Source organism: Gigantopelta aegis, chromosome 6 (genome assembly GCF_016097555.1).
Source record: "Gigantopelta aegis isolate Gae_Host chromosome 6, Gae_host_genome, whole genome shotgun sequence".
NCBI classification, from domain to species: domain Eukaryota; kingdom Metazoa; phylum Mollusca; class Gastropoda; order Neomphalida; family Peltospiridae; genus Gigantopelta; species Gigantopelta aegis.
Window position 1 is genome coordinate 47,246,713 of NC_054704.1, and position 14,421 is coordinate 47,261,133.

The 14,421-nt window shown below is 34.1% G+C and overlaps 2 protein-coding genes across 3 annotated transcripts in view; both read right to left on the minus strand.

Moving 5' to 3' along the window:
* LOC121374582 (serine-rich adhesin for platelets-like) overlaps positions 1–14,421 on the minus strand; it is a 98,125-nt gene that overhangs the window by 42,797 nt on the left and 40,907 nt on the right. The gene's annotated exons all lie outside the window — the stretch shown is intronic.
* Positions 535–9,460, minus strand: LOC121375628. 2 transcript variants are annotated; one of them, XR_005958330.1, is made up of 6 exons: positions 9,333–9,460; positions 7,021–7,202; positions 3,752–3,843; positions 3,181–3,239; positions 2,360–2,512; positions 535–1,506 (listed from the first exon to the last, which is right to left on the minus strand). XR_005958330.1 is itself a non-coding variant. In XM_041503175.1 (5 exons), the coding sequence occupies exons 1-5, from the start codon at positions 7,235–7,237 to the stop codon at positions 1,434–1,436; spliced, it is 480 nt and encodes a 159-aa protein (XP_041359109.1). In that variant the 5' UTR covers positions 7,238–8,487; the 3' UTR covers positions 535–1,433. The 2 variants fall into 2 exon arrangements, 1 of the variants encoding a protein (XP_041359109.1); XM_041503175.1 differs by lacking the exon at positions 9,333–9,460 and having other exon boundaries at positions 2,360–2,398; positions 7,021–8,487.

Genomic DNA, 14,421 nt, shown 5'->3' on the forward strand with positions numbered 1-14,421 from the left:
CCGTCTCCTCCGTCCAGGACAGGAAAGGTGGGGGTGGGAAGGAGTGACTGCCTCCAGTGGCAGGTGCAAGGGAGCACCAACAACCCGACCGAGATAAGAGCCCAGGACTGGATGTCATCTTAAATGAATTTCTTATTGAATACAAAGAATTTTTGTTTCCTATTATTAAAGATGTTTAACATTGTTTTGAATGTAGGCATTTTTCCTTCTGCTTGGAGTGTTGTAGTTCGTGTCCGTTTTAAAAGAGGAATACCTCCGATCCCAATAATTACAGGGTATCAGTTTGCTTGGCGCTCTCGGAAAATAATTTACTTATATCCTTAACAAAAGACTGTCAGACTGGTTGGAGGAATTTAACAAAATCAGCATGGGCGTATGAGGGATCTTTGATTTAGGAGGGCTGGAGGAGTTGATTTGCCCGAAATTTTACCCAGATAAAAACTGCCCGAATTTTCCCCACTGTTTTGCCCAAATTTGGGGGGGGGGGGGGGGGGGGGGGGGGGGGGGGGGGTGGGGGGGGGGGGCAATAAGTACTGTATGATAAAATACTGGTTTAAATTATTGAATGCAAATAATCGTATATTGCACTCTGCATATATGAAACTTGGATCAAAATGTGATATAGTTAACAACTGAGAAAGACTAATATTTTGTTCATTAGGTTTTTATGAACTGTGGTGCAATCAAAAAGCATTAAATGGTAATTTGTATTTGCCGTTAATAAACAGAGAATTATGGACCAGTGTAAGCAAGATCTTAGTGGGCTTCTAAATACGTCTATCAAATGTTCATATTGGTATAAATATTTAGTAAAAGCTTATTTTACAAAATAATCTGATGAAAACTATCCCAAGTTTATTTTTTAAAAACCCAATGCATCACAAAGATAAGATTATCATCACATAGCTTAGCTATTGACTTGGTCGCTATCATAACATAAGTAGATCTAAAAGATTGTGTTTTGTGTAACTTAGGTGAAACTGAGGACGAGTTTTATGCTATATTATGTTGCCCTTTTTTTAGCCACTATAGTTTTATATATCAATAAATATTACAGAATCCATTGACATAATTACTATTATCTAACAATGTAAACCAATTATGTCAATTAGGGAAATATCTATTCAAAATGTTCCCAAATGAATGATTGAAACATGACCCAGGTTGCAATATTTAGTCTTCCTGTATAGCTATAATGCGAGTGGTGAAAGCACTAAAACACTGCCCAGTCCCAGCGGTACTGATCACATCTGTTCATTATTTCTTTTGTATCAATGAGCAGGCGCTTGACATCTCTAGGAATGGCAATACCTAATGCTTCAAGTGGCATCGGTTGTAAAACCTGCCAGATGATGGAATTTGGGTCTGTGACAGTGGAAAATGTCAATGACAGCGGATCTGGTTCAACAAGCCCATCAATGTCATTGTAACCTTTAATCTTCCCGAGAATCACAGAGTTGACAGACTTTATCTGGTGACCCACCCTTATTGAAATAGCTTGACCTCCTGAAAAACATAATCCAGAATTGCTGTCAGAAAAGAACAAACATTATGTGTTTCTATCAACACAAATTTGTAACTAAAATCTACTGTTTGGTGTATAAATTATTATATAAAAAAAAAATGTTTTAACTGCCATGATTTATTTTTAGTTGCCAAAATAACAAAGGCAAGAATAAGCAGAATACAACCATACATTTATTGCAGCATTTTTGCCTGATAGGCAATTTAGTTAAATAAATATAGCTCACCCAAATATATGAACACATATAAAAAATGTCATGCAGCAGTGGATCAGTCCATTGTTATTTTTATGTGCACATACATTAGTTTATAGCCTTTGATAACACTGAAAGATAGACTTGGACAATAGGTGTGAACTGTGGAAAAGCTGTGTACAACAAACTGCACTGCGAATATTATTAGTAGCTAGAAATAACATACACAACCGAAGATTTGTAACAATGCAAAATTAAAAATATTTAATCTTACATTTATACTGTTATTTTATTTATTATTATTTTAAAATACATGTATAAACAAATGAACTGCATACATGTATCGGCATTCAGACAGTGTTCTGCAGTTAAAAGCATACATTTGATATGCACTGGGCTTATGCAATTAAGTGGATTTGACTATTTATAAAACATTTAAGTGAATATATGTGAGTAAAAATTATAAACTTGTACACACTCAATGTGGTTTTTATCAAAAATTAATCCAGTAGTCTAAAAGTTAAACAATTACGATAAAGATTAAAAAACCACACATTGACATAAAACACTAAACTTGCAAAGACCGAGTGTTAGGATTAAATGATGACATATAAAGATGATTGATATTTTTTAATACTTACTTGCATATTTCTTTAGCAGCTGCAGCAGAAAACGCCTCTCTGAAACAGACTGGTGAAAGTCAGAAAGACTGCAAAGGATCTTCTTTGATTTAGCCGATTCAGCAGCTAGTACAATTAGTATTTCTTTCAAATCTTGAAAGATCTTTTATAATTCTGAAAATAAATTATACCTGATTATGTTTAAAACTCTTCAGTGATATTTAAAATTACTTTGCATATTAAGATTCAGATTTAATTATTTGTGGTAGGAGTTTTAATGGGACACTGTCGATTATTAATATTAACACACTTTTAATCCAAATATTTTACAAAAGATTTGTCTATCTTATGAGTACTACATTTTCATTAAAAGTAAAGTATGATGTGACAATGTTAGACAAGAAACAATGGAGAAATACTGTGCACATTTCTTTTCAATGTCGTATCTCGTTGATGAATTACAGATTAAGAGTGACTGCCTGAACTAAAAATAAATTAACTCAAACAAAATCAATAAATTACTAATATTGTAATCAGAGCTTGCCTTTGCACCAGTCAAATGGATTAAAAATATGTTTTCACTTAGTAAAATAATACTGGTTATCAACAGACACTTTTTACAAATCTTTTTAAGACACAGCAATTTCTTTAGGAGATGGCAACCTCTATGGCCTGAATAATAACACAATTTCTAGGAAACATTAATCAATATATTTATGAAATGTATCCCACAGTGGGATTTATCAATATATTAAATTCAGATTGTAAAAATAAATGGGATTCTAATAAAATGATGCGATTTATTTCCTGCACTATAATTAATATCGTAAATTTTGACTTACTGAAAATGTTGGTACTGTCGCAGGTTTACTGCATAAGGCTCTTCAGGTGTATAGTTCTCCTGTAAAGAACCACACACAACTGTTTTGTTATATATAGGTAATTAAAGATTATCAACTATTCAAAATATCACAGACATATCATTTAAATTTGGAAAAGTTGTTTTAAAGGAGACAGGATTTTATGCTAAATTTTAATCAAAGAGAAATAGTTGTTGTACATGAATTAGCAATTTCCATGGGAATGTTGTAGTCCATGTAACATACTGAGATTAAGTACAGAAAGGGTACAGTCTACAGAATAAACCAAATGCCTTTTCTTTTTTTTTAAAAGAGCAAGTCTTTCATCAAAGGACAATACATCCCACATCATTTGATATGGAGAAAAAAATCAAATTAGTATACTGAGTATAGAAACAATAAAGTATAAGGAAATAAGTTATTAAATGTTATATTTAATGCTGCTGAATGTCATTATGATACAATTGTGGAAAATTAAATTTGATGACAAAAATTCTTGCAGAAACAAATGTCTGTACAATCACACTTGAATAAAATTGTTTTGCTCATTTACATTTTGATTTTGTCGTATCTGTGTCTGTGTCTGTGTCTGAAGTCGCTCATCATCAGACCATTTCTGAACCTCAGATGGTGTGACACATTGTGCTAATAAGAAAAATATTCCAAAATCAAACCACATATACTCACATAAAACAAAATCTAATGCATGAACATCAAAAATACTGTGCGAAATAAAATCAGGTTGTGCATTTCTTCTTCTTCACAAAACTAACTGTCAAGATGTTATTAAGTAAAAGTTTAACTCAATGTCCAGTTCTCTCAATGTCAGGGGTGCATAAATGTGAAATTGTGATAGTTGCCTGGTGGGCAACCAGTAGCTGAAGTTTGGTTGCCCAACATCATCTCTTGGTTGCCCACATATTTCATAAAACATTTTATGAATATAATTTTGAACTGTCTTTAAAATGAAACTGAAATTTAAAATGTTTTTATTATTATCATTAGTTATCAGTTTAGTTTTATTTCTTTTTTAACATTATTTATCTACAAGTCATCTTCGCTTAGGCTGAAAAAAAGTTTGTTTTGTTTAACGACACCACTGGAGCACTGATTAATTAATCATCGGCTATTGGATGTCGAACATTTAGTAATTCTGACTCGTAGTCATCAGAGGAAACCCGCTACATTTTTCCTAATGCAGCATGGGATCTTTTATATGCACTTTCCCACAGACAGGAAGGCACATACCACAGCCTTTGTCCGGTTGTTGTGCACTGGTTGGAACGAGAAACAACCCAATCAGCTGAATGGATCCACAGAGGTGGTTCGATCTCGCTTGGGCTGTCACAGTCATAATACTTGATGAACTCAGGGCTCATCCAAGATTAAAAATACCTGTTGCCAAAAAAATTGCCAAATGGGATTTTTATTTGCCATAATGAAAATGTTTCAGCCAAAATTGTTTTGTGTAGTACTGTATAGAGTATTTATATATGGAATGTGAAACTTATATCTTTTTCAGCTAATTATGTACAAACTGGAATACACCTGAATAACAAAATTATCCCCGATCAAAATCAGACAGCAATGGGGTTAGGGGCAGTTAATATATTACTTTGATTTTTACAATAACCCATCTATTCCACACCCCAACAATTTCGTAATTTGCGCCATTTTGTTGATTTCCGCGTCGTGTTAAATGCTTGTTGTTGATTTCAGCTTGTAAAATACGTAGCCTAAGAATGCTGACTTCACGTTATGACAACTATCCATTTACGTCAAAAGGTTTTGATTAAAAAGATAATGAATTCAAATTTTACGGTCTTTTTAAAATCTAGCTAACTTTTGAGATGTCACCTCACAGTCAACAAATTTATATAATATTTTATCTAACAAATATCATGATTATTGTAAACTAATTGTGTTCAGTGTACGTTTAACCGCAATTTGTATAAATACTGCATGTTCCTTTCCCGCGATCGCGAAATGCATGAGTGCGAAATTAACAAAGACAACGTAAATAAATAAACGAAACAGCAATTAAGTATTCATTAATGCGAACAACTATTTGGTGGTGGGGTTTTTTTTCTCACAAATTTACATCAAGATTTACTTGCGTGTAATCGTATTGTTTAATGTCTGCAACAATGTCTTTTCACACGTGCAAGTCTCGGCTGACTGTCAAGCGTGACCTATATGCACACTGAGAACAGCCAACGAACGTTTCGAAAACGTTCACGAATTATGCGATTGGTTCCCGACGTGGACATTGGGTTTAACTTGAAGCGCATAAACCAGTTTAGTGGACGTTTTTGTTTTGCTCGGTCTACCTGAACTCGGCCCTAGCCTACTTGTCTTTGGCCCTGAACTAGCATGTGTATTGAAACTAACAGGCTACAGATTTTTCAGACTTTTCTTGCATACATGTTGCCGTTAAAATTAATAACCGATTATTAAAATAAGCAAACATTGTTATGCTGAATTCTTGATGACGCCACTTCTCGTTACCAGTCGCGAGATCCGTTAATATTTGGTATTATTATTATATGTTAAGTGTCAGATAGATTATGTAACCCGATTGTTCACATCGGAAGATAGAAAATGGCGTAGCCAAATTTTTAGCTCAGAACTGGATGCTTGTTGGTGTAGTTTGTGGCCTTTCACATGTCTTGTGCCCTTTGCTAATAGCCACCATTCTAAAACGTATCTGTCTGCATTGAACTCGTCAAAATCATGCACGGTGGACGCTGAGTGGATGGCAGCGTTAGGGTGGATATTTATATTGCCTGTCAGTCAAGTTATCAGTTTCGATACTTTTGAATTCCCCGTGACTGTCCGAGTGTCGGGAAGTTTTGTTTTTCATTTTACTTGTTTTATGACTTTCTTGGATGCCCACCGGGGCAACTGTTTGACAAAGAATGGTTGCCCGCAACATATTTTGGTTGTCCCGGGCGCGCGGACAACCGATTTGTGCACCCCTGCCGGTCACAAATGTTATAACAACTGGTTCCAAGTTTATTACTCTTTTATTACTACAGAGCTATTTGTATTCTTCTTCCCTCGTAAAATACTTTACTTATATATCTGTCAAAACCATTCTACACACTGTTCGCAGTATAATTATAGTTTTCTGGGGGGGGGGGGGGGTGTTATTTTCAAGTTATACCTTCGAATAATTCCAATGGTAGAGCTCTCGCCTGATGCGCGGTCGATCTACGTCTGTTAACCTAATGATATCATACGTCCTATCATACCGTTGGTGAGCCCATTGGGCTATTTCTCGTTCCAGCCAGTGCACCAAAGGCCATGATATATGTTATCCTGCCTATGGGGTGATGCATATAAAATATCCCTTATTACTAATGGGAAAATCAGAAATGAAATGTTAATTATTTTTAGGAAGAGGGGTGGGTTTTTTTTTTAATTAACCAAAAGAAAAACCATTGGTCAGGGCATTTGATAGTATGTTCCCAAAGCTTTATTAATATTGTTCAGCCATTGTTACCAGTACGAAGAAGCAAAAATATTTCTGCCTATCAACTAAGCTACTTCAATAACCAGCTGAAACAATAAGCGTGGATGTAAAAAAAACATAATTCAATATGTAATGTCAATAAAGTAGGTCCACAAGTAGATATATTAGATGAAATAAGCATATGATATCTGTCAACTCTGTCATAACATTTTTCGCATATAATGCAATAAGCCAATGTATATCATTTTTAAAATGTCAGATAGAGTTTGATGATAATGCTACCAATATCAACTATTTGAAAGATTATTTCATTTTATAAACTAACAGTAAAATGAAATATACTTTACCCAATTTATTTCTAATTTTATGACCATAATAAATAAGAGCATCCACCAAAAGATCTGTCCTGTTCTCTGGGGTCATTTCTTTGGTTATGTTGGAAAACTTGCCCAAATACGACCACAGACGTTCAAGACATTCACCATCAGTGAGTTCCAACACCTGATGTTCGTCTTGGACTATACAAAATCTGTAAAAACACAATACAACTAAAGCAATGTTCATGTCACATATGACTGAATTATGTTATCTTATTCCTAAATATTAACTATATGTAACATGTATGTGATCACATTCTCTCATTTCTATTGTGAGGAAATATTCTTAGTTGGTTGCCAAATAACAAACACCAGAAACATTGATTAATTTTGTTACCAAAACTTTCTTTTATAGTGAGCAGTAGAGAAAAAACAAAGCCACCGGCTTATTTACAAAGCCAAGAAATTCAAAAATGTGCCTTTAAATATAAAACTCATGTATACAGTATATATAACAGGACTAGCTCTGGGTGTGCAAAACATTTCGCCTAATTATATCCAAAAATGCCTCAGTTATTTTACAGCAAATATTAATTATTGCATTAATTTATTTTCGTCAAATTAAAATAAAATTCGCCAACTATTCCTAAAATTCACAACTGGCAGAGCTGGCCATGTATCACTAACCTGGCAATTCATCTTGTGTCTATAACAATGGAAGAGATGGGAAGTACTAGGTTGATCTTTTCCAAAATGTCATATTTCTTATTTTTTTGTGAATGAATCGAGGTATATTTAATTTTAAAAATACCAGCTATAATTTAATATATTATGTAACAGTATGTTTTATTTTAATTGTATATAGTTTTCTTATCTGAAATGTAAATAACTTAAAATAATTATCCGTTTTAGTGTTAACATAAATATAGTTATTTGCCAAGTAGTACCAGACATTTTACACTTGATGTATGAACTGCACATGCAAACTGTGAAAGTTTTCATTTGGGCATTGACTTGTATCATGGTTCACAATGTTTGATGTACATGCAATGAGAAAGCTGCGCCGTTGTTTGTGTCATATGAATTATAACTGTCACCTTTATGGTTCAGAAACTTTGATGTAATAAGAATTAGCACCCGGTTTAAGCAACATGTTAGATAATATTTTATGTAACATGTAGTAGTATTTGTTTATTTAATATTACTTGATCTGTTCATTTATTTCAATTGTTTCAAATATTTATTTGCAATGAAATACAGTGGTAGTGTAAGTTTGTTTTACTTGTGTACAGAATTCAAATTAAATACACATATTACATGATTCCTAATTGTCCAACAATGAATTGTAAGCAACACCATAAGCCTTACTTATAGATGCTGGTGAAATCCATGAAAAAGAATGTTATCTTCTTGTATAAAGAGTAGGCAACATGCAGTTTTATTATTATTACTTTACAACAATAATAAAACCAACCCAACAATACATCATCAAGTCACTTCTTTTCAAAGTTTTATTACTGAAGATCAGCTAATTTTGTAATACATCTGAACAGTGAAAATATATGTTGTTTTTCTACTGAAACCCTCCTCCACCCAAGATTTTAAAAAATCTACATTTAATTGATTTAAATATGAAATTAAAAACTGTGAATAACTGGTTACCTTTAAATGGCTTTTAAGTAGGCATGCAATATCATAAAATACATGCAACTGTTGATTGTAAGTTTCTGCCAGCAGTTTCTCCACCAGAAACACATGTTTATTTTAATAACATTGGGGGCTCTATGGGCCAGAGTCTGTTACCACAGAAGTGTGCAATGTAGTCCACTTGTAATGCATACAGTTCTTTGACAGTCTAACATAGTCTGCAAATTGAAGTATGCGTATGACACAGCGGAAATAAAGTTACATTGCAACGTTCAGCCAGCCATTTTTTGCTAAACGTTTGCAAACATATTTTGACTGGTGGTTCCCGAAATGGTCATTCGGTTTAATGTGTAGCATAAAAATCGGTCTTCCAAGACAAGAGTTAGCGACAAAACGCTGGCTAAACTTACTCCTGGAAAAAAACCTGTCCCATCTGCGCAGGCGCAACAGACTAAGCAGTAAACTAGCTCCAAGTTCAGCCAGCAAACGTTTCACTAACGTTCACGAAGTATTTGACTGGTTCCCAATGTCACCATTTGGTTTACTGTGAAGTGCATAATCCAGTCTAGCGTTTGCCAATAGCACTGCACACGGGTCAATCGTCAGTTTTACAGCGTGTGGCAATAGTAAAATAGCATTAATTTTTTTAACTTCGCGGAAAATCGTAATTAAAACATTAACAGAATAAAATATACCTTTCACCATGTTTTAAGTTAAAAAATAATTTAGGAAAAGAATGCCGACAGGCAGAGCCAAAGACAGCAGTCTCAACCAGCTTCTTGTTTTTTATTTTCAACCTCAATGCACTTGCAGCCTGGAATTCTGAACAGGACTGAAAAATTAAAAGGATTTTGGTTTTAAACCAGTTTGCTAAACTTTTAATTTATTACAACAAACCATTTTAAATCTGGTTTCAGACTCTACATTTATCTTGACTAATTTTAAACTGGTTATAGAAACCAACAAAACCATTCCAAATGCAGTTTGATAGTTTGCACTTTACAATTCAACATGGCAGAAGGAAATGACAGAACATTATTGTTAATGTTACGTGACTCTTCCACTCTATACTAGCTCAGGATTGTGAAGATCATCTATAATGTAAAGCATAATAATATTCTCTATATAACTGATAATTCTTTAGTTTCCCCTTTGTTTTTTATTTCAAAGTCCAGGCAAAAACCCAACATAGGTTTAAGACAACTGTCAAGTATAACATTGTTTTCATTTAATTCAAGAAAAGCGTAAAGTAACACAATGGGTATCATCTTTTTCACTTTTGACATCATTACCTGTTTTGTTCAAGTGGTAAAAAATAAAATTATCAAAAATATTAAACGTGCATTGTCTGGAATATTTTTATTATTTAAGCATTTAGAACAGAAAATGCCATTACGTTTGGTGCATATAAGACGCCGCACTCCGAATTGGTTTCACTACACTGGCTTTTCTAAGTTAAAAATAAACCCACTATTTTGAAAGTGGGACACTTTTGCCGGGCTCCCTCTGGGCTAAAAATAGTACGGTTCGGCTATTGTTGCATTACAAAAACCGAGCGGATTCTATCAGCCAATTCCTAGCAGCCAATTTCAACAGACCCTCATGGCGACGTTCTAAACACCGGACTCATACGCCTTTCGATTTTTACCTGTATTTCACACATTTTTAAACAAACTGTTATGCTAATTTTTATTATTCACTACAACTTAAGAATTTTAGAGTTTTAAAGAGTATCTTTATATAATAACAACACAAAAACAAAATAAAATAACAGTCTTATTGACTAATCCGTTCACAGTCAACTTAACCGTTTTATTAAGCACTTTTATAATATCTGAAGTATCACTTTAAAAATCAGTCTGTACTACGGTTAAACTAGTTTTATTAAGCACTTTTACATAATAAAAGGCGTATGAGTCTTGTTTAGAACGTCGCCATGCGTCTCTGCTAGCGTAATTGGCTGCTACGGCTGCTAGAATGCTAGGATGTCCGAGAATTGTTCTAACTGGCTAGTTTTGGACGTATTAATGACGACACAACAAAGTGCAGTTATGCTTGTAGGAACTTAGAACTTGGATTATATACGTTGGTGTTACATTGCGTTTAGAATTCGCATGCTTTAAAATCTGCTAGCGTAGAGAATACTGGCTGTCACTGTTGTGGCTTTAGAAATCCGCTTTATTTGACAACATATACAAACTGGCGAAAGCACTTCAAAAAACATTCATAAACTACAAAAAATTCAAACCACTTTATGTGCAAGTATTTGCATTTGTCGATTTAGAAAGCAATTAATATTCTTTTGACAAAGTATTAGGGAAATATAAATTTTTATATAAATAATTAATGTAAATTTGATGCTTTTAGATTGACCTACTTAACCTATTACTACTTTGTGCATATATTATGAAAGTGAAATACAGACATTATATATATATACATTTAAATATTATCCAATAAAACAGAGAATTGCTGGACTTGTCACTTTTTTATTAGCTGTTTTCAAATAAAATGTATCCACTTTATTTGGGATGGCACTGTCAACTGCTGAAAGCACTTCAAAATCAACATCATGACGGACAAACTTATTTTCGAACCACTTTCGGTTTCAATATATTTGCCCTTTGAAAACTCTGCATTTAGAAAATCTACATCCATTTATATTCTTTTGAACAAGTATTCTGGAAATATAAATTTGACTATACAATAATTCTGAGTTTGTAAATTTGATAATTTTTTAGATTGTACGCATACAATAATGCTATTACTCACTTTGTGCATATATTTTGAAAGTTTTGCAAATACACATATATATGATATAGAGGATACATGTATATATATATATATTTGAAAAAGTCTGGAAATGCTCACTTCGACGTCCAATAATTACCACTGAAGAATGTAAAATATATGCTCTCTTAGTACCCATCTGTTGGCACTGTCATATATAGCATGTTCCATTAACATCAGCCTGACGGACAAAGAATTTTCGAAGATGTTTCGGTTCTAAAGCAATCTACAGAAGAAAACTTCAGCAACAAATTGCAAAAAATCAGTCATCCATAATAAATAGATTTTGTATGTATATGAAAAATATCAAAATTCGAAAAAACAGTAAAAGAGGGGAAAATGTAAATGAATTTGTTGTTTTTGTATTGCATATTGGCTATTATAGATATGGCCTGTGCGAGCCACCGTAGACACAAATAGTACTCTAAGGGGAGGTAATTGATTGCTGACTAGCAGACGACGCTCATTTCCTGTGCCTTGTTATCGTTGGTAAGTTTTAATAAATATTTCAAAATAACACTATGACAAAGAGGAATTGTGTATATATACATTTGAAGCAGTATGCAATGACCATAATAATTACCACTGAATTCTGCTCTCTTAGTACCATGTTTTTATATGCATATTCCATTAAACTATTCTGATTAAAAGGATAAATAGTCTAAGCAGTTTAATACCTCAAACAAATACAAAAGAAATAAAGTCAAATAAATAGATCTTGTATTGATAATATCAAAATTCGATTTTCCCATCATTATATCACCGTAGTCACAAATTTGGGGAGGTTTTGGCCGGCTGATAGCAGACGACGCTCATTTCCTGTGGTATCTGTTTAATTTTTATTCTATTCGATTAATCGATGTTAGGGCAATATATACCCAAAATTATTCAAGTCGGGTAAATAAATAATTAAATAAATATTAGATAAAATGATAGTTAATGAATATCAATTAATTTTACTATTAAAAGCCGTTAATCGAAAAAACATGTCTATAACAATTATCAGTGTGGCCATTCTAAGTCACACAACAACGTAGTGACGTCATTTTTTCCACTGTAATCGGTTGAATTTTAATTACAATTTTGTTAATATCTCACCAAATACTTCTTCAAATTAGATGAAATAAAGCCTATAGAACATTAGATATATTCAGGGTTTTTACGCCATGTTTCCCTCGAGTGTATGTATTGCAGTTTTTAAGATTATCTCAAAACAGTTTTCATAACTGTCGAATGCATCAGTTTGTCTAGAGAAAAAAAGTATGGAAGCCCGTATTGAGCATTTTTGTAATTTGCGTACATAGTTTGAATTTATTTTATTACTGCTATATTGTCAAGCAACACAATTTCTAAACAGTGCTGATATTTATTTTTACTTAAAGATATTTTGCTCATATCCTTATTTTCTTACTTTGTTTTTATGCTTCCTTGTTTTATTTTCCCTTGTAATTTTATTAAAATACTTTACATAATCTGCTTTAGTCTGTTATTTAAACATACATATTTTACATGTTCCTTTTAAATTTATTCCAGGTCGTAATGGAAGCATGTGTGTTCTGCATGAAATCCATATCAGATAATGGCAAACCAACATGTCGGTTACAAAAAAAAGGGTAGGGAGACGATTAATCAAGTGAGTGAACCGAGAGGTGATTCAATAAAAGCTGTACCCGGTCAACTAGTTCACAAAGACTGTCGCAGAGATTACGTAAATCCAAATGCATCTGCAAACTCAAAGGAGGCTGGTGGGATTTGGTGAGAGAAATGGAACAGATATGCAGAGAAGAAGTGTTCAGCACGGTGTACATGAAGAAGAGACTGCTTGGCTATTTTGGTTCCTCTATTATCGTTACCAATATCAATGGCCAGAGAACAACACAACAACACGTTGTCCAAACTGAAGTACGAAATCCTTACAGATTTTCTACCTGCTCATAATGACGAGATATGGAAAACTGACCTTCTCTCCAGATGCTCTTGGCCACACGAAAACCTATACCCCAGCTGGTCTGCTACGATGCACAGAGTACTTGTTGGAGATTATCCTGGGAAGTCTTCAGTGTTTTTTCTGCCACTCATAGACATGAATCCAAGTGATCTGACATGCATCTACTAAACCCTCCACTTTGTCTGCAAAGAAGCACATAGAAATAATGTCAGCCCTATGCTAACCTTCGATCAACCGTTGTATTGGAAAGCAAAGACCATAATACAGAACGAACCAACTGGCAGTCATCTAAAGTCAATCATCTTGCGACTTGGTGGGTTTCATGCGGAGATGAGCTACGTTGGAAGCATCGGTCACCTGATGGCTGGGTCTGGATTTTCAGAACTTCTGGAAACAGTATATGCCCCGACAGCAGTATCACACATGCTTACGGGAAAAGCAATCGCCAGAGCGGTGCGTGGATATTTCCTCGTCGACAGTTAACTGACTGCTAACATCTTGTCAAAGATATATGGTACAACTATTCCTGGAAATGCAGAAACGATCAATGAAGCAGACGAAACAATACCACACAGCTCAGAAGATGGAACCATGGAAAACGAATTATCCGAGGCATTGAATCTCTTCGATTCACTCTTGAAAGGTACATCGTCTATTCAGGAAGTTTGTGCCAGTCCCATCATCGGCATCATCAAATCAAGAATAGACGAATTCAGGACCTCACACAAAGATTTCAGAACTTCAAATTTATGGTTCCAGTTCATGGACATGGTGGAAGTCCTCAGAAATTTCATCCGAGCTGAAAGAACAGGTGACTGGAAACTCCACATGCAATCACTGAAGCAGATATTGCCATATCTCGCGGCGGCTGGGCACAATCTGTACATCAAATCTGTCAGAATCTATCTACAAGATATGAATACTCTCCCACAAACTCACCCGGAAATATACTCTTTCCTTCAACAAGGATATCATGTCATCAGAAGATCTGATAAGTTCTGGTGTGGCCTTTCGTCAGATTTAGCGATAGAACAGATCCTTATGAG